This window comes from Sus scrofa, chromosome 8 (genome assembly GCF_054392235.1).
Source record: "Sus scrofa isolate SSC_HxYL_T2T_F1_AM1 chromosome 8, Sscrofa_HxYL_maternal_Yorkshire_Landrace_v2.0, whole genome shotgun sequence".
Classification (NCBI taxonomy): domain Eukaryota; kingdom Metazoa; phylum Chordata; class Mammalia; order Artiodactyla; family Suidae; genus Sus; species Sus scrofa.
The window spans coordinates 31,533,577-31,554,398 of record NC_139390.1 but is presented as its reverse complement, the minus strand read 5'-3'; the positions used below and the strand labels follow the sequence as shown (position 1 = coordinate 31,554,398).

The following is a 20,822-nucleotide window of genomic DNA, read 5'->3' as shown; positions in this document are numbered from 1 at the left end:
AATTTCTCCATCCAGAGGCCAGATTGAAAAAAAATAAAGTGGGGAGTCCCTGCTGTGGCACCACGGGATCAGTGGTGTCTTGGGAGTGCTGGGACATAGGTTTGATCCCTGGCCCGGCACAGTGGGTTAAGGATCTGGCATTGCTGTAGCTGCGGCTTAGGTCGAAACTATGGCTCAATCTGATCCCTGGCGTGGGAACTTCATATGCTGCAGGGTGGCCAAAAAAGAAAAAGAAAAAAATCGATGGTTTAAATAGGACAGACAGAGGCCAGCTACTTGACCTTTTTCCACCCTGGATCATTTTGAAATTCTCAGGTTTCAAGTCTTCATGCTCTAGGTTGACATTTTCTACCCAGAGTACTGCTGAGCAACTAGTTTAATTGATAGAATCAGCAATTCATACATGTGCACATACACGCATACATACACACCACCTGGAACCCCAGTTCCTCTGAATTGGCCATCTTAGGCTTGGTGGTTTCTTAGTCATGAGTAAATTTGATGTGGTCATTTTTTTTTTTTAAGAGGTCTGATGAGTACAGGGGCTGACCAGGCCTAGTTAGATCTTTTTCACAAAGCTTTAATTTTTTAATTTATTTTATTTTATTTTTTTGAGATATTTTTACCTTAGTTTGAGACAAGATTGGTTTCTTTTTCCCCATATGGGAGGAAAGAGAATCACTAGCCATGACTGATATATAGAAATTTGAACTTTTAGCATGAACTTTGGGTGACCTCTCTGGCCAATCCTTAAAAAATTAGCATCTAGGTCGTTACCTGGTTTTTCTCAAGCAGGGAATTCTGTGCTCCTCCATCAAGGTATGGACATTGGTGAAAAAAGCCATGGAATTTCTTTTGGATGGTCTTTAAATAAAGTAGTAAAACATTCTGGGTGCTGGCCCTTTCCTAGTCATCATAGCTTAAATTTCCATTTCAAGTTAAGTTAATAAATTAAGAAGTGGATATTGTTTAACCTGCAAGTTGAAAATACAAGTTCCTTTTGAAAAGGAGGACAGAATGGGCAGCTGAAGATACTGTTTTCTGTGTTAAAATGGCTCTTCAGTTTCCTGATTTTATTTAATGAGATCATAGATTTTTTTGGAAATGATTCTCTCCAAATCCCTAAAAGTTACCAGAAGGTATATACGCTGTGGAAAACAGCCTTCCCATCATTTTGTTTCAAAAAGGCAGACTTTAACTCAAAGGTAAGCGCCTTAATCCGTGTGGTCTGCGCAAGGGAAACTTGCTGAGGCACAGGTGTACACGGAGGTCATGCAAGTGAGTTGAAACTAGATCTCTTTTTGTTTACACAGCTACCAATAGGGGCCTTCACAAGATGACCCCAAGCTGCTCAAGGAAGTCCCCAGAGGCAGTTTCTGAATGTGACCTTTCTGCTTCTTCACCTGAAAGCAGATGTTTTTTCCATCACATATTACTTCTTGCTATTTACTTTGTACCTCCTGACCCGTTATTACACAGAGGGGTAAGGTGAAGGCCCGTAATTCAATTGCACTCAAATTAATAAACTTCCAAAGGACCCCCATGATGAAAGATACTGAGATGGTTGCATGAGGAATACTAAGATGATCCTTGTCCCAGAAGCTTCAGGATCAAAGCTGAGCCTTTAGTTAGGAGGAAAGAGCAACAATAAAATAGGAATGAATTAAGATAAGCAACATCAAACTCAGGTAGTTAATGGTATTTTTAAATATGCAATGGAAGTTAATGGATCTCTTTTCTCATCTAAATGCAGACTTACTGTAGAGTAACCTCATCATATTCCTTTCTGGACTTCTTGTCTCCTTTTCTTTTGTCTGATTTCTGATCCAGTTCAATGACAGTGCTCATTCAGGTATGGGTCCCACTGGCGTTTTGAATTTAGGCAACTTTTCCTTGGTGTTAGAGTAATTAGGCCCAGCTCACACCTAGCCCTTTGTGAATATGGTCAACCAGTGACTTTATAACAAGGCGTTCCTGAAACTACGATGATCCTGAGGTCTATTGTCTAGACCTAAATGTTAGGAAAAACTGGCTTTCTTGGGGAAAACCAGTTTTCACAAGGACTGTGTGGCTAATCCCAAACTGGATGATTTCTCCTTTTGAAAATTATTTCATTCACCTGAGCAAAAGTTTCACAGAGCCAGTCGTTCCTTTGGCACCCTGCTCCTTAATGACTTGCTGTTTGCAAAACAAGGTAACCCATTTTCAAAACTGAAAAGTTAGAGGTGGATGGATGTGGGCTGTGACTCAACCAACAACATCATGGCAGACAAGCGGTTGTTTGCCTACAAAAGGAGGACTGTCTTCCTAAGAGGAAGAAGTTGGTTCCCACTGTGGACAAGGAAAAAGAAGGCTGTGGGCATCAACAAAATGTGTGTCTCTTGGCAGAATAATGATCAATGACGGCATTATGCTTTGTGGGAGGGTATTTGGTACCGTGGAAAGCAAGAACACGCCAAGGTCGTGAGGCTCACATCTGGGGCTCAGGTCAGCATCAGACCTTTAGGCAAATTTCTTGGGCAGCACTCAAATGTCAGCCCTGAAGTTTCCAAGAACAAGGTCTTCACATCAGTCATTAGACACGCGTCAGAGAGACTGCGTGGTAGTTTGGTCAGATTGCCCCAGGTGTCCGTGTTGCTGCAGCAAGGGCAGTGGAAGCAGCATATCTGACATTCACTTTGGCCAGACTCGTAGGCATCTGTGCGTCAAGAAATAAAACAGTAACCGAAGACCACGTTGCTTTTGACAAGAATGACTAAAGTTCTGTCTCTGCAAAGCAAGTGAGGGCCTTTTGAAACTAAGATCAATGTCAGCAACATACTAGAGACATCTTCAGCAAAAAATGAAGTGATTATTGAGGAGCCAGGCTGGGGTGGAGGGAACTGAATCCAGACCTGATCTTTAGATCTAGGTATGTCAGTTCCTACTGATTTGTGGCCCTCTCCCTCTGTTCAGTCACCAAGCGATTCTTGGAATCTTGAAGTATTAAAGTTGGAAGGAACCCTGAGGTGATGATGAAAATAAATGATAAATAATGAAAATGGCAGTATTTACTGAGTGCATGATATGTGCCAGGCACCAAAGAAGTCCTTTATTTGCATTATCTCTTTTACTTGTATGGCCTCGTTTCATTTATACAATAATCCCATAAAGGTCTTAGGATTCCTGTTTGGCAGATGAGGAAACTGAAGTATGAAAGAGAATATGTAACTTGCACAAGGTCACACAGCAAGTGAGTGAGTACATGGCAAAGGACGGAGGCCGGTCTGAGGCCAGAATCTATGCTTTTAACGAGTAGCCCCTCAAAGCGCCGAGGGATCCTCAGAAAAAGGCATGTTCATTGACCCAAGGTCATTGACTGACCAGAGTCCCCAGGAGTTCTGTCACACATAGTTCAGCGAAAATGACAAAAGGATGTACTGAAAATGACAGATCCTACCCTCTGAAGTAGAAGCTATATATAGTTTAATATGCAATGATAAAGTGTTGTGGTGGCTTCTGTGTTGGCCTCCTGGTTTCCTCCTCCCTAAGGGACTAGCTGCCACCCTTAACCCGGGTGGCTAAGACCACAGAGTCAGACCTGGATCCCACGCTGCTCCTGGGCCCTTTGAACTTTCCTTTATGTTACTGGTACAGTTTAAAGATCAAGGGAACATTTTTGTCTTATGACAACCACTACTATCTGTATGTGCTGTTCGCCTAAAACAAACCGCAGTCGAGGTGTATATACACACGTTGTAGTTCCATTTGAGGTCTGGGGGAGGTCTCTAATCTCATCCGACTTTTACTTAGAGACACCAACATGAAGAGGTTAAGACAGGTTGATCTAGGTGCTGAAATGAAGAAACCAAGGCTGGGGGTTGAGAGAAAGGAGGCCAAGCGTAGGACTCAGGTCCCAGGTCCCTTAATGCTAATAGTCTTTTCTCTTCACTCAGCTGTCTCACTTAAAATTTTCTCTAGTGTATTTTCCTCTTTATTCACACTATCACCTTCCTAGTCCTAGTCCTAACTTAATTCCTGAGCTATTGCAAAAGCCACAGAAGGAAAAAAAAAAAAAAACCTGGATGAAGCTGCATCAAATGCCAGCTATGGTTGAGTGTGAAAGGTAGAAGTCTGATTTTAATTTTTCTACCTGCTTTTCTGTGACTTATACATTATCTGTAATAAACGAGTACCACCTTCCTAAAGGAAAACCAAAATCATTAGTGACATAGCCTTCTTTCTAATCTTGTAATCTTCTTCCCAATATATATGTCCATTATGCAATCCTATTTGTGGCCCGCTATCAGATCAGATTCCTAAAACATGTTTTTTTCCAGTCATTATCTTGCTTAAATCTTCAGAAGGGGCTCTTCTTGCTCTTGAGAAAAAGTCTAAACTTCTGGAATCCAAAGGTCTCCTTAATCTAGCCTCACCCTTCTGTCTGTCCCCTTATCTCCACCACACCCAGCCCTGTCCTCCTTTCTGGGTGGGCCAATGTCTCCCCTGTCCTGGAACCAGAAGAACTCTATCCAGGTCTTTGGCTTATGCTATGCTGCACATGGAGAGCCCCACACTCTTTGTCCCTTTCTCTTTATCTGTCCAAGTGCTGCCTTTCTAAGCTTAGCCCAGACAATTCCTTCTCCTGCTCACCTTTGTCGTGTTTTATCTGTATCAAGGATGGCAAACAGGTTTCATTATATATACCAGGTCTAGGCAATTGAAAATACATTGCATGGAGAATCCTGAGAGCTTTTCCATGCACAGAGGGAAAGGGTTCTCTGATCAGCAGTGGTTTCTGGAGTTCCCTTTGTGGCTCAGTGGGTTAAGAACCTGACTGGCATCTGTGAGGACACAGGTTCGATCCTTGGCCTTACTTAGTGCGTTAAGGATCCAGCATTGCCTCAAGCTGTGTAAGTTGCAGATGTGGCTCAGATCCGGTGTGGCTGTGGCTGAGGCCAGCAGCTGCAGCTCCAAGTCAACCCCTGGCCTGGGAACTTCCATATGCCTCGGATGAGGCCCTAAAAAGCAAAAAAAAAAAAAAAAAAAAAAAATTAATAAAAATAAAAAAATAACTGGTTTCCGCCAAAGGCACAAGAGGAAGTAACAGTGTTACATATTTTCCATCCAGACCTATAACCATTCTTTTAGACCTGTGATAGTCAGTACAATAGCCACTAGCTATATGTGGCTATTTAAACTCATTAAAATAAGTCTAATTAAAAGTTCACTTCCTTAGTCATGAGGCAGGCTGGGTCCTAGACCCTTTACAGCAGTACTTAGGCCTGAACAAAGGTCTCCTGGAACAACAGAATACAAAGAAACTGTAAGGGGCTGAAAATAACTGTACCCACGCACAGTTGGCAGATCATGAACGAGATTCAAAAAGGCCAAAACCCAACTGAGATTTCGAGGTGGGGAGAAGCAACACCAGGGGACCGTGTATGTACCATGCACACAGCCACCCAGGGGATGGGCAGAGCACCTAAGCCATTGCTCCAGCCCAGCCCACCCATCTGTCCCTACCCTCACTCCATTTAAGGGACCAGCACACCCCACTTTGGGAGCAAGCAAGGAAAGCCGTTACATGTTTCTGCTCTCTTGTGCTGCCCTAGGAGTCCCAATAAAGCCTTGTCTGCATTCCTTGTCTGGCCACTTATCCATTTCTGTTGATTGAAGAGTCCAAGAACCCAGGTGGGTAACATTTGCACTACCCACATTTTGGGTGCTCAGCAGCCACACGCAGCTCTTGGCCACCTGTTGAACAGGAAAGACAGAGAACCCCTCTATCAATACAGGAGACTTTTATCAGCTCTGTTTTAGCCATATAGTTTCATAACAGTGTAAGACAGAGTATCTGTCTCTGTGTGTACCTTCTTTTCTCAAGATCAAAAGCTTTAAGCAGGTCATAGATTCGTCAAATGTAAATAGTTATAGACTTGGCTATATCAGAGGATTTTTTTCAGGTCTGGAATTTTGTGATACATAATGCAGTGTTCAGTTTTAAACAGAAATGCACATGCATGGATACACACACACACACACACACACACAGAGGGAAAACTGCTAAAAACATTCTAGCTTAGGAGTTACTGTTGTGGCTCAGCGGTAAAGAACCTGACTATTATCCATGAGGTTGGGCCCCACTCCATTGGGTTAAGGATCCCAAATTGCTGTAAGCTGTGGTGTAGGTCGCAGACGCGGCTCAGTTCTGGCATTGCTGTGGCTGTGGCGTAGGCCAGCAGCTGCAGCTCCAGTTCCAGCCCTAGCCTGGGAACGTCCATATGCCACAGGTGTGGCATATAAATAAATGAATATAAAAATAAATAAATAAATAAATATTCTAGATTATTTAAAATCCCATTTATCCGAATATATAAGACTGTCATTTGAAGGTTTAATTTCCTGCCAGATCTACAGCTAAATTCTTCTTTGAAGAGGATCATAGCAAAGGGGAGATGACTCCACAAATAGAGATTGTGATGGAGAATTAGGTAGCTTTTGTGAGTTAGAAGGTGATGGAACAGTGACCTCATTTTTTTCTTTTCATTTCGCCTTTTAGGGCCGCACCTGTGGTATATGAAAGTTCCCAGGCTAGGGGTCAAATCAGAGTTGTAGCTGTGGGCCTATGCCACAGCTATAGCCATAGCAATGCCAGATCCGAGCCATGTCCATGACCTGCACCACAGCTTGTGGCAATGCCAGATCCGAACCATTGTCTGTGACCTGCACCACAGCTCTTGGCAATGCCAGGTCCTTAACGGACTGATCGGGGCCAGGGATCGAACCCACATCTTCATGGTCACCTGTCAGGTTCCTTCCCACTGAGCCACAACAGGAACTCCTCGACCTCATGTTTTGACAACCAGACCTTGTCCAGAAGCCCCCAGTTAATGCTGCTCGCCCTTTGCTGTGTTGCTCTAAGTGAGAGATCAGCAAACTCTGGCCCACTCTGCTGCCAGTTTTTGTAGGTAGCTAAGAATGGTTTTTACAATTTTAAGAGTCCATCCCCCCAAAAAAGAGAGAGAAAGAAAAAAAAAACGTAACGGAAACCTGTATGACCTTTAGCAGAAAGTATTTACTCTGACTCTATGCTAACAACCAGTGACCTTCGTGTGCAGATTCAACCACTTTTCAGGAAGGCAAATCGCTTTCTGAAATGTCATAAGGGCGCTGTGGCTCAAACATGATGAGATAAAACTCCCTTTTCTCCATGTGCTGAATACAGAGAAAGGCGGCCAGGCTGGTGGGGCGAAGGCCCCTGCCTTTGTATCTGAAGCAGCCAAAGGCCTTGACTCTGTTCTGAGTGCAAAGCACAGTCCTTGGATCCAGTCTGCGCCTTCTGGTCTTGACGTTGGAAATTTGATGAGTCACGGTTTCTGGCTGTGTCCTCTGACATTCGGCATTCACAGGAAGGAATTCTGAAGGCCCCTTGGGGGGGGGAAGCTGCGCTCCTTGGTCACCCAAGCTTATCTGAGGAGGGAGCCAGGCCTGCCTCTCTGTTATTCCTTCTCTTTTTTTCTCCTTCAGACACTCCTTTCAGTGCCTGAGGGATCTAGATTGCGCCTGCAGATAGAGGAACCCCACTGGGGCTGCAGACAGCCACTGGGGCAGGGCTGGGCCAGTATCTGAACCTAGACTGCAGCCCTGCCAGGTGGGCCTGAGGCGAATGGCAAAGTTGACAGTCTGAAAAGTGAAAAGGGACTCTTCCTTTTCCTTCAGATGCCTCACGGCCAGGGGTCCAGGGCCTCGGATTTCCAAACCCGCTTGGTACCTACGACTGTTCTCTAGGTCTTACCAAGGCTTGGTTTCTAAAAAGCACCTCTTGGAGTTCCTGTTGTGGCTCAGTGGTGATGAACCCAACCAGGATCCATGGGGACATGGGTTCGATCCGTTGCCTCGCTCAGTGGGTTAAGTATCCTATATTGCTGTGAGCTGTGGTGTAGGTCACAGATGTGGCTCGGATCCCAAGTTGCTGTGGCTGTGGTGTAGGCCGGCAGCTGTAGCTCCAATTTGACCCCTAGCCACGGGTTCGGCCCTCAAAAAGACGAATAAAATAAAATGCAATGCTCTCTTCTCAGTCTAACCCTCCTGTTTGGCATCTACCTTTTTTTCCTCCTCCCCTTGTCTCATTCTCTCCTCCAGGCTAATTTTCAAAAAGTTCTGTCACCCTTGGCTTCTGTGTACACAACTGCCTTAAGTATAATCTAGTGTGTCTGGCATCTAATAAAAACCCAAATTTACAAAACAAAAAAGATTTGAAAGGTAAATCTTCCCTTTGTTAAAGAAATAGTCCCCTGTCAAAGATTAGTATCTCCTCCTCCCTCTCTCTCTCCTTTATATGTTTATCACATTCTATGTTTCTTTATAGCTCTTGGAATTGGGGGAGGGCCCCTGGTGGGCTTCAAGCAAATTCAGTTTCATGTTTGCAGATCATAAGGCACAGTGAGTGTATACCCTTGCCCCCATGCTGGGTCATAAAAAAATTTATTTTCTGGAGTTCCCATTGTGGCTCAGTGGAAAAGAACCCAACTCATTTCCATGAGGCTACGGGTTCGATCCCTGGTCTCGCTCAGAGGGTTAAGTATCCAGTGCTGCTGTGAGCTGTGGTGTAGGTGGCAGACCTGGCTTGGATCCCACATTGCTGTGGCTGTGGTGAAGGCGGACAGCTGTAGCTATGATTGGACCCCTAGCCTGGGAACTTCCATATGCTGCAGTTGAGGCCCTTAAAAAAAAATTACTTTTCCTAGTTTGTTTACTCTCAAACCTGAGCTCATTAAATATATCCAGTGGTCTGAGTCATGATCGTACAAAAAATAGGACCTTGGCTAACTGATAACAGTGGTTGCATTTGCTTCAGTTGGTATGGATTCATTTGGAGAAATTACCAATTTATTCTCAAGGGTGATTCTAGCCCAAGCACCAAGCTCCCAGCCGCTTCCAATTAAGAGGAATGAGCAGTGCCTGCGCACCTTCGCTCAGCTTAGAATTCCCAGCCGAGAACTATGCTGTTGTCATGCCCAGGGAAGCATCCATTAGGAAAGTCTGCTCCGAGTCAAAATGCTGTGGCTGGTTCTGGGTAGAATTTTCTGACACACAGCCCTGAATTTCATCATTGTTCTAATAGCAGCACACAACTGAGACAGAGAAGGAACAGAAATCGACTTGCTAAAGTCTGAGATGCAAATATTTAGAAAAACCCATCACCTTTGGGATTCTCATTATTCAGAGTTCGTGTAAGCCTTAGAGTTACAAGCTGAGATTTTTGGTGTCTTGGGGGTTCCAGTCTTGCTTTCCGGCAATAACTAGCTTTACTTATCATAGTAGTACTTTGCCACATAGGATTTTGGAGATGATTGAAGAGGTAATATATATCAAGAATTTGGTGCTGGGTCTGGTATACAATGGGTGTTTAATAAATGTTGGTATTAGTGTATTAGCATGTATGTAAAGGGCATGGTCTACTGCAGCTTTTCTCAGACTTTTTGGGCTCGGCACATCTTAACAGGCAAATTAAATAAAGGACACTCAATTAGACATAAACTTCTGACAAGCAATGAGTAATTTTTTTTTTAGTGTGCCCCAAATATTGCATGGATACTTATACTAAAATAATTGTTTGTTATTTATCTGAAATTCAAATTTAGCCCTGCATTTTTATTTGCTAAATCTGACAACCTTGTCCTTATATTCTTAAAAATTACTGAGGAACCCATAGTGGTTTTGTTTATGTGGGTTGTATCTGTTACTATTTACCACATTAGAAATTCAAACTAAGAAATGAAAAATGTATTAAGGGAGTCCCCTGGTGGCTCAACAGGTTAAGGATCCAAGGTTGTCACTGCAGTGGCTTTGGTCGCTGCTGTGGCCCGGGTTCAATCCCTGGCTCAGGAACTTCTGCATGCCTTGGATATAACCAATATAAAGTACTTCAAAAATAATAGTAATATCTTGGGGTTCCTCTCGTGGCTCAGCAGGTTAAGAACCCGACTAGTATCCATGAGGATGCACGTTTGACCCCCAGCCTAGCTGAGGATAAGAATCTGGGTTAAGGAGTTCCTGCCCTGGCTCAGGGATTAATGAATCCGACTAGGAAGCATGAGGTTGCAGGTTCGATTCCTGGCCTTGCTCAGTGGGTTAAGGATCTGGTTTATTTTGTACTTTGAATGGATCTTCTACTATGCATGATGCTATGAATAGGTTGTTTGGAAAATAATGATTTACTGAGTTGCGAAGGTCATCCAAATATTGACACATTTCATTATACAATATTAAAAAATCACATTTGTTAATATCACAAGCAATCTCATCAAAAGCCTTTAATTATTGGCAAACCAACCGTAAAGCTCAGGGTGGTGAATGCAGCTTCTTCAAAATTTTAACTTCTGCTTGAAAGCTCACACTTTATCATTGGAAACAAATACTATCGTGGACTTTGTTGTTGTTTGTTTGCTTACTTGTTTTTTTTTGGCCGTGAGTGTGGCAAGTGAATATTCCCTGGCAAGGGATGGAACCCTCGACACAGCAGCTACCCAGGCCGATGCAGTGACAACGCCAGATCCTTAACCAGCTGCACCACAGGAGAACTCCAGTTGTGGTTTTTGAAGTGACAGGTACACTTCACTCGTTTTCCAGAAAATATCTACCAAATACCATAGTTTATCTGTTGGTCATTCTTTCAAGTAAAAACAGTGTTCCATGACCAAAGCACCTGTAGTTCATTCTGTAACTCAGTCACACACGTGACTTTCTTTGAGCCTGTCATGATTTGGTTTGCAGCAAAAGTGCTTTATGCATGCTTCCCATTTCATCACATAGAATATTAAAAAAGATACATACTCAAGAGTCAAGATGTAATAAAATTAATATTTTCCTTCTTCAAGTACATTCTTAAAGAAATCGCTCTCGAAAAATAGCAACAGCAGAGTTCCTGTCATGGCTCAGTGGTTAACGAATCCGACTAGGAACCATGAGGTTTCGGGTTCGATCCCTGCCCTTGCTCAGTGGGTTAAGGATCCGTTGTTGCCATGAGCTGTGGTGTAGGTCGCAGACGCGGCTCGGATCCCACGTTGCTGTGGCTGTGGTTGGTGTAGGCTGGCGGCTACAGCTCCAATTAGACCCCTAGCCTGGGAACCTCCATATGCCGTGGGTGCGGCCCTAGAAAGGCAAAGACAAACAAACAAACAAAAAAAACAGCAACAGCAAACAAGTTCAAGGGCCTGACAGTAAAAAATGCTATGATTTTAGTACACTTTGCTGCCACTGCCTTATTTTGTGCTGAAGTGCCAGCACTTTTGCTCTCTACTTCGTTTTCATCATTGGTGCAAATGTCAACATGGTGAAAAAAGGCAGAAATATTATTATTATTATGAAAATAGTTTTGACCTTGCAGATCTCTGCTCGCTGAGGGAAGCCAGGGACCTCACTTTGCGAATGGCCGACCCAGTGGCTGAGGTCCCCGTGCTGTACACTGTGGCTGCATCATGTGTTCCCCTCTGTTCCGGAGCCTCTTCCGGGTGTTTTTGGAAACACCAGAAACTATTGCGACCTTCCGTAGGGTTTGGTTGAGGCTTGACTGAGGGACCAGAAGTTTCTGAGGCTACACTCCCAGTGTTCTCTGAAACCCTCTCCAGAAAACTGAAAGGAATTGAGTGATTGAGGTTTCAAGACCTTTCCTTGATTCTGGGAGACTCAGCTCCAAATTCAGTATTCACCTTCTGCTGCTTCCTTCTGTCCTATCACTAGTGTCTGAGAGAGTTCAAAACCCCTTTCAGAATCTGGAACCATCTTACAGGCCAAATATATGCTAGATTCAAAGATAACGCGAGCCGGAGGCGGGCCTCTAGAGCTGACACGCTCCAGAACAGGCCCACGGCGATAGAGCCAGAGGCTGATTTTTCTGCCCTAACAGAACTCCGCAGTTAAAAACGCCCATGTGCTGGCATACCCAAAGCAACAGCATAAAACTCCGAACTGCTGGCATGGCTGGAAGTGGGAAAGCGCTATTATAAAATACTTACAGTGTATAGATGTCACAGTGCTTTCTCAGGGACACAGAATTTAGTCTCTGAGCAACATGAGATACAATATTTGAATACAATACACCAAGGGCTATATATAAACACAGGGAATTTTAACACAGTCCACAGTGGGTTTTTTGTTGTTGTTGCTGTTTTTTTCAGGGCTGCACCTGTGGACTATCTATGGACGTTCCCAGGCTTAGGGGTCGAATCGGAGCTACAGCTGCCGGCCGACACCACAGCCACAGCAACTCAGGATCTGAGCCATATCTGCAGCCTACACCATAGCTCACAGCAACACCGGGTCCTTAACCCACTGAGTGAGGCCAGGGATCGAACCCATATCCTTGTAGATACTAGTTGGGTTCGTAACCTGCTGAGCCACAATGGAAATTCCAGTCCACAGGGTTAAAGTCAAATATTGAATATGTGGCCGCAGGAAAATGAACATAAAGGCTTACATGAAGTGGCAGAATCCATATTATCTGGATGGCTTTTGCGGTCGAGTGAGGGCCCTGACAGCAGATTTCAAAGTGAGCAGGACAGATTGTCTTTGGGATAAAAAGAAAAGGTGAAAGGAAGGGATTGTGGACCCCAAAGAAAAGGAGCCAAAGAACAGGGCTCTCATCGAGCCCAGAGAGCGTGTGCACAGGTGGCTCTGGGTTTGGGCAGCAGACCCTTACCTTAGTCCCTCAAATGAGCGGGCTGCAGGGTGCCTGTGGTGGCAGAGGGTGGCCCAGGTGGAAAGCAAGGCTGGGATTGGACCAGCTCTGATTCTGAGATCCGTACTTATCAGCAGTGTGCGTGCCCTCGGGCAGGCTCTCTGAACCTGAGTCCTCTGTCTGATTAAATTAAAGGAGATTGTATATCAAATACCTGGTAATCGTAGGCCTTTAGTCATTAGTACTTGTTTCATGGCACGATTTGATGGTTAGATTTTTTGCTTTATTCACTTTTCGCAACCTCTTTCCAATGCAAAACAAAAACAATACTACAGCAAAACCCTCTCAGGCCTCCAGCTGGAATTTACTCCGCGGAAACACTACTTTGGATTCAGATTTGTTTTTGTTTTTGTTTTTCTTTTTAGGGCCACACCTGTGGCATATGGAAGTTCCCAGGCTAGGGGGTCAAATCGGAGCTGTAGCTGCTGGCCTACACCACAGCCACAGCAACGCCAGATCCGAGCCGCATGTGCATCCTACACCACAGCTCGAGGCAACAACAGATCCTTAACCCACAGATTGAGGCCAGGGATCGAACCTGTGTCCTCATGGATCCTAGTCAGATTTGTTTCCACTTAGCCATGCAAGGAACTCCTGGAGATTTGTTCCTTGTTTGAGGAATAAGAAGGGCACATAGGGACTGCAGTGGCCAGGAGGTGGGTTATAGGGGTCTAGAGACCCTAACAAATAGGGTAAGGGTTCGATGAGTCCAGAGGGAAGAAGATAGGTGAGGAGAAGAGCACTCTGAGGGGAAACGTGCCGCAGTTATTAGGGGGACCCGACTAGACCATGTGGGGACTTGAGGACGCTGACAGGAGGTGTATCTGAGGGTGCGGGGTTGGAGTGGGCAGCCCAGGAGTGGCAGCAGGGAAACCCTGGCCTGCCAGGAGAGTTGAGCTTCAACCCAGGGACTGTCACCAGTCGCCCTGGGATCTTGGCCATTTCTTGAATCCTTCTGATTTCTCTTCAGTAGAATCTGGATGATAACACATCTGTCTTATCCTCCTCACCCGTTTGTTTGCTGTGGCACATAAAATAACAGAAGAGAAATTCCCGTCATGGCTCAGCGGAAACGAATCTGACTAGCATCCATGAGGATGCAGGTTCGATCCCTGGCCTCGCTCAGTGGGTTAAGGGTTCAGCTTTGCCGTGAGCTGTGGTGAAGGTCGCAGACGCGGCTTGGATCTGGCATTGCTGTGGTTCTGGTGTAGGCTGGCGGCTACAGCTCTTGATTGGACCCCTAGCCTGGGAACCTCCATGTGCCGTGGGTGCGGCCCTAAAAAGCCCCAAAAAAATTACAGAAGAGAGAGGGTGGTGGGAACAGTTGCTTTCCACACTTTCCACATACGCATCATCCCTCTCAAGGAAATGGGGCAGAAATGGAAGGAGGGTAGAAAGGAGAAAAGGAAAGAGAAATGAGGAAAAAAGAAAGAGAAGGCAAAGAGAAGGGGGCAGGTAGGCATCTGTGTTAGAGGCGAGATGAATTGAGAGGAGAAATGTTGTGAAAGCACAGGCGCTGGCAGCCTGGGCTGGAGGCAGGGAGGCCCTCACCGCGCCCCGGTGCCGCAGATAACCGGGCATTTAGGATACCCACCCAACGCAGATTAGTCAGTCGGATCTGGGAGAAGTGAAGTCAATTGCCCTTAGTCACAGCACTAACCTAAGGCATCTGTAATATGAGGACACTGAAAACAAGATAGGGCCTATATACATGAGGGAGAGGGGAGGAAAAAAAGGCAAAAAAGTCTTGCTTTGAAAGTATAAAGAAGGGCTCCATGCTATTTTCTAGGCTCTCAGATTGGAAGTGCCAGCAGTTCTTTGGTAAATCTTACCTGGTTCTAGACATTTTTATTTTATAGATGTGGAAACAGGCTCAGAGAGGGTAAGTAATTTACTCAAAGTCACACAGCTGGTGTGTAGAAAAGCTAGGCTCTCAATTCTGTGTTCATTTTCTTTCTACCCCCGGACGTCCTAAAGGTATGAAATGTAGAATTCTGAGTAGTCCTGGTGACTGGAGTGTGTGTGGGGGGGTTGGGGACCAGAGAATGGGGTGTCTTATTTGCTTAGCCTGGCTGTGTGTGATTCTAAAGCCAAAGTCAATTCTTGCTCCTCCTCACTATGACCTTGGAGTAGGCTTGACTGTCGCTAAATAATTCTACTTTGTCATTTCTTAGACCTCCAAGAGCAGGTAGGTTCATGCTGCCCACTTGCGCTCCCGACTCCAGCGAGCTCCCTATGCAGTTTCTGTAAAACCGGGCAGACGCTTCCTGGGCACCTTCTGTTTATCTCGTTAACCCTGGTGGTACCAAGAGGCACCTGACATTCTGAGTATGCTAATAATTCGGTGCCAGCAAGTTTCTGTTATCCTCCAGTTGTAATTGTTAACTTGAATGGAATGCAAAACTTCTGGTTTGAAACAGAGTTGGTTTTTAACTGTGAATTACTTGACCGGTATGGAAAATGGGGAGTACATTTTGTCAATTGTGGAAGATGGTTTATGAAAAGCTGTTTTGGAGCTGCTCTGGCAAATAGAAACATTTGGTACATGGAGCGTCGCTCCTGTGTCTGCAGACTCACTGGTGAACTCTACCCCTTAGTAACTCTTGCCTTTGACACTTTTTCATGTTCACAAGCCAAGACTTGCTTGGGGCTTAGAACAATGAGCTTGTCCTAATGCTGCTTAAAACAAAAGCCACACAAAACTCTAATGCTTCCAGTGTTCAGGTTTGTTTCTGTGAGTCCTTCCTGCTAGCCCACCCCCACCTCTGGCAAGTTTGGGATTTTTTTTTTTTTTTTTTTGCCCCTTAAGGGGAAGTGTGGAAATAGAGCCTGCCCGTTCATTTGCATTATTGCACATCACACGATATCTTTGCGACCATTATATTGTGTTCTCTCAATGGTATTTGCTCTGAGGGTGGGACACGAGGCTGTTTAGTGTCTCGTAAAACATTTACCAAAAGCACTGAGCCATGGTTTTGAAGGGCATTCCGTTGCCAGAGTGTGGGAGGAGAGAGCGAGCAGGAGAGCGAGCTCCAGGTGCTTGGCAGGTACTGGTTTCATACTTTAGTATTTATCCCCGTTTCAAACTTCAGTTTGTGAAGATCCGGGTTCCCTTCTGCTGAAGGGGCGGGGAGGGGGCGAGGGAGGAAGGGGGCCAGGTCATTGCTTGGCAAACTGTATTTTTTCGTGGCTCGGAGTCCCCCCGGGTAATTGTAATCTTCAGTTTCGGTCAAACGTTGTTTTCGCTTTTACTAGAAGGACGTGTGTGTCATGGAGACGAGGGTAAAATCTACCTGTGCTTGAGGTTTTCCAGTGGCCTGATTCAGTAGTTAGTTTGCTGGGGCAAAGAATTCAGAACCAGGTGCCTGCCGTGTTCCTAGGAGGCGACGTGTAACCTTGTGATTTGCGCTTCATTATACCCCGTGACTCATTCCATGAAAAGCTTTTGCTAAATGGTGGCTCTGGTTTCGTGAAAATGCTTCTAAACTTTCTTTCCTCCCCCACCCTCTGCCCTGATTAAAGGTCAGCTTGAAAGACTGCTTCTTATCCTTAAATTCTTGTTTTTTAGAACAAAGTTGCTAGGAATAATTTTATATACCGATCATACATGGTTTTGGAAACGAATGACTCAGGACTTCTCGGGAATACGAAGCATGTATAGTCTAGCTTTTTTTAAAAAAAAAAATAGAAAATATGAGCATATATGATAAAACTAAAGCCGCAATCAAATGTTTACATTTGGCCAAGTGTAATAATGATATCCTGGACACAGATACCTAGATTTGTTATTCGTGGCTAATAGGAAAATCCAGAAGAAGAATGGCTCCAAAAGATTTCTGCCATGGCCAGTTGTTGGGGAAAGGAGTTGCAGGACAATATCTGCCGTGTAACAAGCACTGGGAATCTTTAGTCTGTTTACTCTGTCTTATGGTAGGAAATCTAAGGCTAAAGATGGTACTGAAGTTAAGATTAGACCACAAGCTGATTGATTGTGAAAGAATGTGACTTGGGTACTCTTTGCCCAGTGACGCTGGCAGGGAGCAGCCAAGAGTCTTTTTCTCTGACAAGTTCCCTGTCCTTGCAAAATGGCTGGAATAAATGATTGTTTCAGAATTAGAGGAAACTTCCTTCATGGGAGAAACTTCTCTGTGGTTTTGTGTATTTAGGCAAATCAGACTAAACCTAACAACTGTGGAGGGCCAAACACGTTGAGTTCCCCCGAGGGAGAGCAGAGTGGATTGTTTTTCTCTGTGTATCAGAAAATTCAGTTTAGCAAGGAGCCATTTCACTACCCTGAGCACTGAAGTTTATGTAATTCAGCGATAAGCAGATTAACGTTTTCTTACCTCTCTTTTAAGATTTCGAAACAGAGGTAAGAATATTTGCTTTCTTCTTGTCCGTCCCATAGATGCACCTAGATTGCCTAAGAGTCTGTCAAACTTTTGACCTTCAGTGATATCGCTTAAATCCAAACCAGACTCTGACCAGTGAAGGAACTCTTGCATTAATTCCACTGTTTCTAAAGTAGATTGATACAGTTTTATGTTTGAAATTTTATCAGACACACCAACAGTCTGGAAAAATGGGTAAAAGTAAACCATTTCCAGACATTTGTCATTCCCTGTTTCCCTTTATTTCATTGGGAAAATCCTTTGTTTGGCATTTTCACATTTAAAGCCCCAAAGATCTGTAGAGAGTTATAAGAAACTAAGATCAGCAAAAGCTACATTTAGGAGTTCCCATCGTGGCCCAGTGGTAACAAACCTGATCACTATGCGGGTTCGATCCCTGGGTTAAGGATCCAGCATTGCCGTGACCTGTGGTGTAGGTTGCAGATGTGGCTCAGATCTGGCGACAGCTCCATTAGATCCCTAGCCTGGGAACCTTCGTATGCCTCAGGTGTGGCCCTAAAAAGAAATACAGAAAAAAAAAAAAAAAAAAAAAAGCTACATTTATCTCTCTCATTCGGAGTTTCTTTCAGTTACATGATAGTTTGTTGATGGATCAACTCAGGCATCAAATTAAACCCTGGATAAACTGGCCCCTATATCTGGCATTTTAAACTTTGCTGCTATTCCTTGTGCTATGTTAATAATGCTTCTATATCAGGCTGGCTTTATAAGGCATATATGTGCGTAAAGGCTCTCCACAGAGGTTGTTTTCACCTGTTTTTCTGGCCTTTAGACTGCAGGTTCTTGGTTTGAAGTATGTCATGAAGGTGAAATCTTTGTGGGCAATAATAGGTCCCAAATTAGGTGGCAGTTTGCAACATGCAGCAATGCCCAAGGAGTCAGGGCTATTTGCACTTGCCTGAACAAAGCTGTCATGCAAAGGTGCGGGCGGGTGATACCCACTTTTTGAGATGATTTTGAGTGACCATACCAGGAAAGTCACATTCATGGGAACTTTGGATCAGAGCTATGCAGGCAACTAGAGGAATCATCATAAAGACATGGGCTATTTGGGGCTGGTTTTCTTTTGGTAAAAACTGACTTTGTATAGATTAAAAATCCTTCACTTGTCTAGTAACTCTAGGTCTTAAGTAAAGCAGAAAATAGTCCTCATGGCAGTCAAAAAATTAATGCCGTTAAGTCCATCGGAGTCTCACTCTGTGCCTATTGTCTCTTGATTTAGGCATCTTGCAGTAGCTTTCCTGGCTTCTGAGTGCACAATAAATCAGAAATCTTCTTCACTGACTAATGATCATTCATTCATTCATTCATTCAACAAATACTTACTGGAGTCTCATCCTAGGCTGGATTCTCATCTCTCGGTTCTTAAATGTCACTTCCTCAAAGAGACCTTCCTAGATGCCCTGAATTAGGTCCTATACTCCCCTTTTTAAGAGAATGACCACACTTGTTTCTTGTCTCTGCCAGGAAAAAAGTCCACCTTCACAGATTGTGAATCTTATTCACCTCTATTATCTGCAGTGCTCAGCACATACTAGGCATTCTAAAAATAGGTACCAAATATATGAATGAAAGAAAGCAAATGAGAAGGACCAGTGTACTTAGAGGCGGGCACATAACAATGAAAAATAGCCTCAGATAACAGGGAAGGGGCAAGAAACAACTGTCATGCAGTATAGAAGCTCTGGCTCTTGAAAGCCCAGCTCAACTGTGTAAGTTTCTAAGGAACGTCTGGGTTCACCAAGAAGAAGGATGTGCTCAATAGCATTTGTTTAAGATGATAGTGAGGATTACGAACAATTTAATGAAGATTCTCATCGAAGAAAGCAATAGTTTTCTTACTTCAGTTATTTGGAGAGTTTAATTATATGAGTAATTTTTTATTCCTGCAATTATGAGGTACCAATGAATACATGTATCACTTAGGTAAAATGCAAAAAGAGCCTAGAAGAATGCATGAGAGAAAAACATCGGTGTAATAAGACTAAATCAAGTAAGTGCTCTGAAAAATATTATTTTAAATATTATTTATTGAAGTATGACATAAAGACAGTGAAATGAACAACTCCAAAGTACACAGCTTGATTAGTTTTTACATACACCTGCATAACCACAAGTCTTAGTTCAAGATATAGAACATTTTCATTGAGCTCCCTGTGCCTCTTCCTGTCACCCACCCTGCTCCAGGTAACCATATTCTGACTTCTATCGCCATACATTAGCTTTGGCTGTTCTTGACTTTCATAAAAAAGGAATCATACATATGTGCTCTGTTGTATCTGGCTTCTTTCACTCAACACTTTGTGACAGTCATCTACATTGCTTCATGTAGCTGTAATATATTCCTTCATTGCTGCATAGTATTCCTTTGGGGGGGGCTTTTTGTCTTTTTTGCCCTTTCTAGGGCTGCTCCTGTGGCACATGGAGGTTCCAGGCGAGGGATCTAATCAGAGCTATAGCTGCCTGCCTACGCCACAGCCACAGCAACGCGGGATCCGAGCCGAGTCTGCGGCCTACACCACAGCTCATGGCAATGCCGGATCCTTAACCCACTGAGCAAGGCCAGGGATCGAATCTGCAACCCCATGGTTCCTAGTCGGATTCGTTAACCACTGAGCCATGATGGGAACTCCGCATAGTATTCCTTTGTAAAGAATACACCACAATTTAATTAACTTGGTGGTGTTGGGGGATTAAAAACATGATTCTATGAGCTGAAAATCTTTTCCTGTGCATGCCAGCTCTTTAAAGTGGTCGACCTCAGGAGGGAGAAATTAGGAGTTTGGGATTAACATATACACTGCTACATATAAAATAGATAATCAACAAGGACCTACTGTATAGCACAGAGGAATCACTCAATATCCTATAATAACCTACATGGGAAAAGAATCTGAAAAAGAATGGATATATGAAAAAGAATGGATACACACACACACACATAAGTATAACTGAATCACTTTGCTATACACCAGAAATTAACACCACGTTGTAAATCAACTATCCTCCAATATGAAACAAAAATGAAAAAAAAAGTTCAGTGATCTCATAAAGGGTAGGTTGGAAATATTATCACCTGAAAGGACAGGAGAGAAGTGGATTTGCTAAGTACTCTGCGTGGGCCGTTTATTTAACTGAAACCATCGCCCTAAGAGGCAACTGCCACTGTTTGCAGATGAGGAAACTATCCCTGAGAAAAGTTTCATGACTTCGAATTTGGTCTGAACTAACACACAAGTTGTTAGTTACAACAGAGAGCAATTCTGTCCTGGGAAGGACCATGCCAGATGGCTGTTGAGGCTGTGCCATCTCGTTAATGAAGACTCAGGTTTTTAAACGATAGTGCAGACCTGTATATCTGCTCTTTGAAAGCCAGCCATTGACCTGACTTTTCTTAGGTCATTGTCTCTTTCTCTTCAAAGTTTGTTTGGAAAAGAAGGCTCTCGTGTGTGTATATTTCATTCTCACTTTTGTTTATGAATACATTTTTTGGTGGCTTATGAATATACATGTATTTTTTTTAGATGGTACAATCTAAAATCCGTTTAGCAACTATGGAGTTTTTTTTTTTTTGTTTTTTTTTTTTTAAGATCAAGTTTCAGTATCTGTGCATAAAGAAACGTTCAATTACTGTAAGAAAGGTAGATGAATTTCAAGTCAGAATTGCTTGAGAAATTTCTGGGAGGCAA

The 20,822-nt window shown here is 43.8% G+C and overlaps 1 protein-coding gene across 47 annotated transcripts in view; it reads left to right on the top strand.

Moving 5' to 3' along the window:
- The window catches only part of RBM47 (RNA binding motif protein 47), a 303,668-nt gene that overhangs the window by 192,710 nt on the left and 90,136 nt on the right, over positions 1-20,822 (top strand). For 3 of the 47 annotated variants that reach the window (XM_084971899.1, XM_084971897.1, XM_084971896.1), the window contains exons 1-2: positions 15,726-15,768; positions 19,060-19,126. The exons of 41 other annotated variants lie outside the window; for them this stretch is intronic. In XM_084971899.1, coding sequence (XP_084828025.1) covers positions 19,090-19,126 — 37 coding nt within the window. In that variant the 5' untranslated portion in view covers positions 15,726-15,768; positions 19,060-19,089. Of the gene's footprint in view, positions 1-15,725; positions 15,769-19,059; positions 19,127-20,822 lie in introns of those variants that run through there. 3 more of the 47 variants (XM_021101134.2, XM_005666610.4, XM_003128939.7) reach the window with 1 other exon arrangement.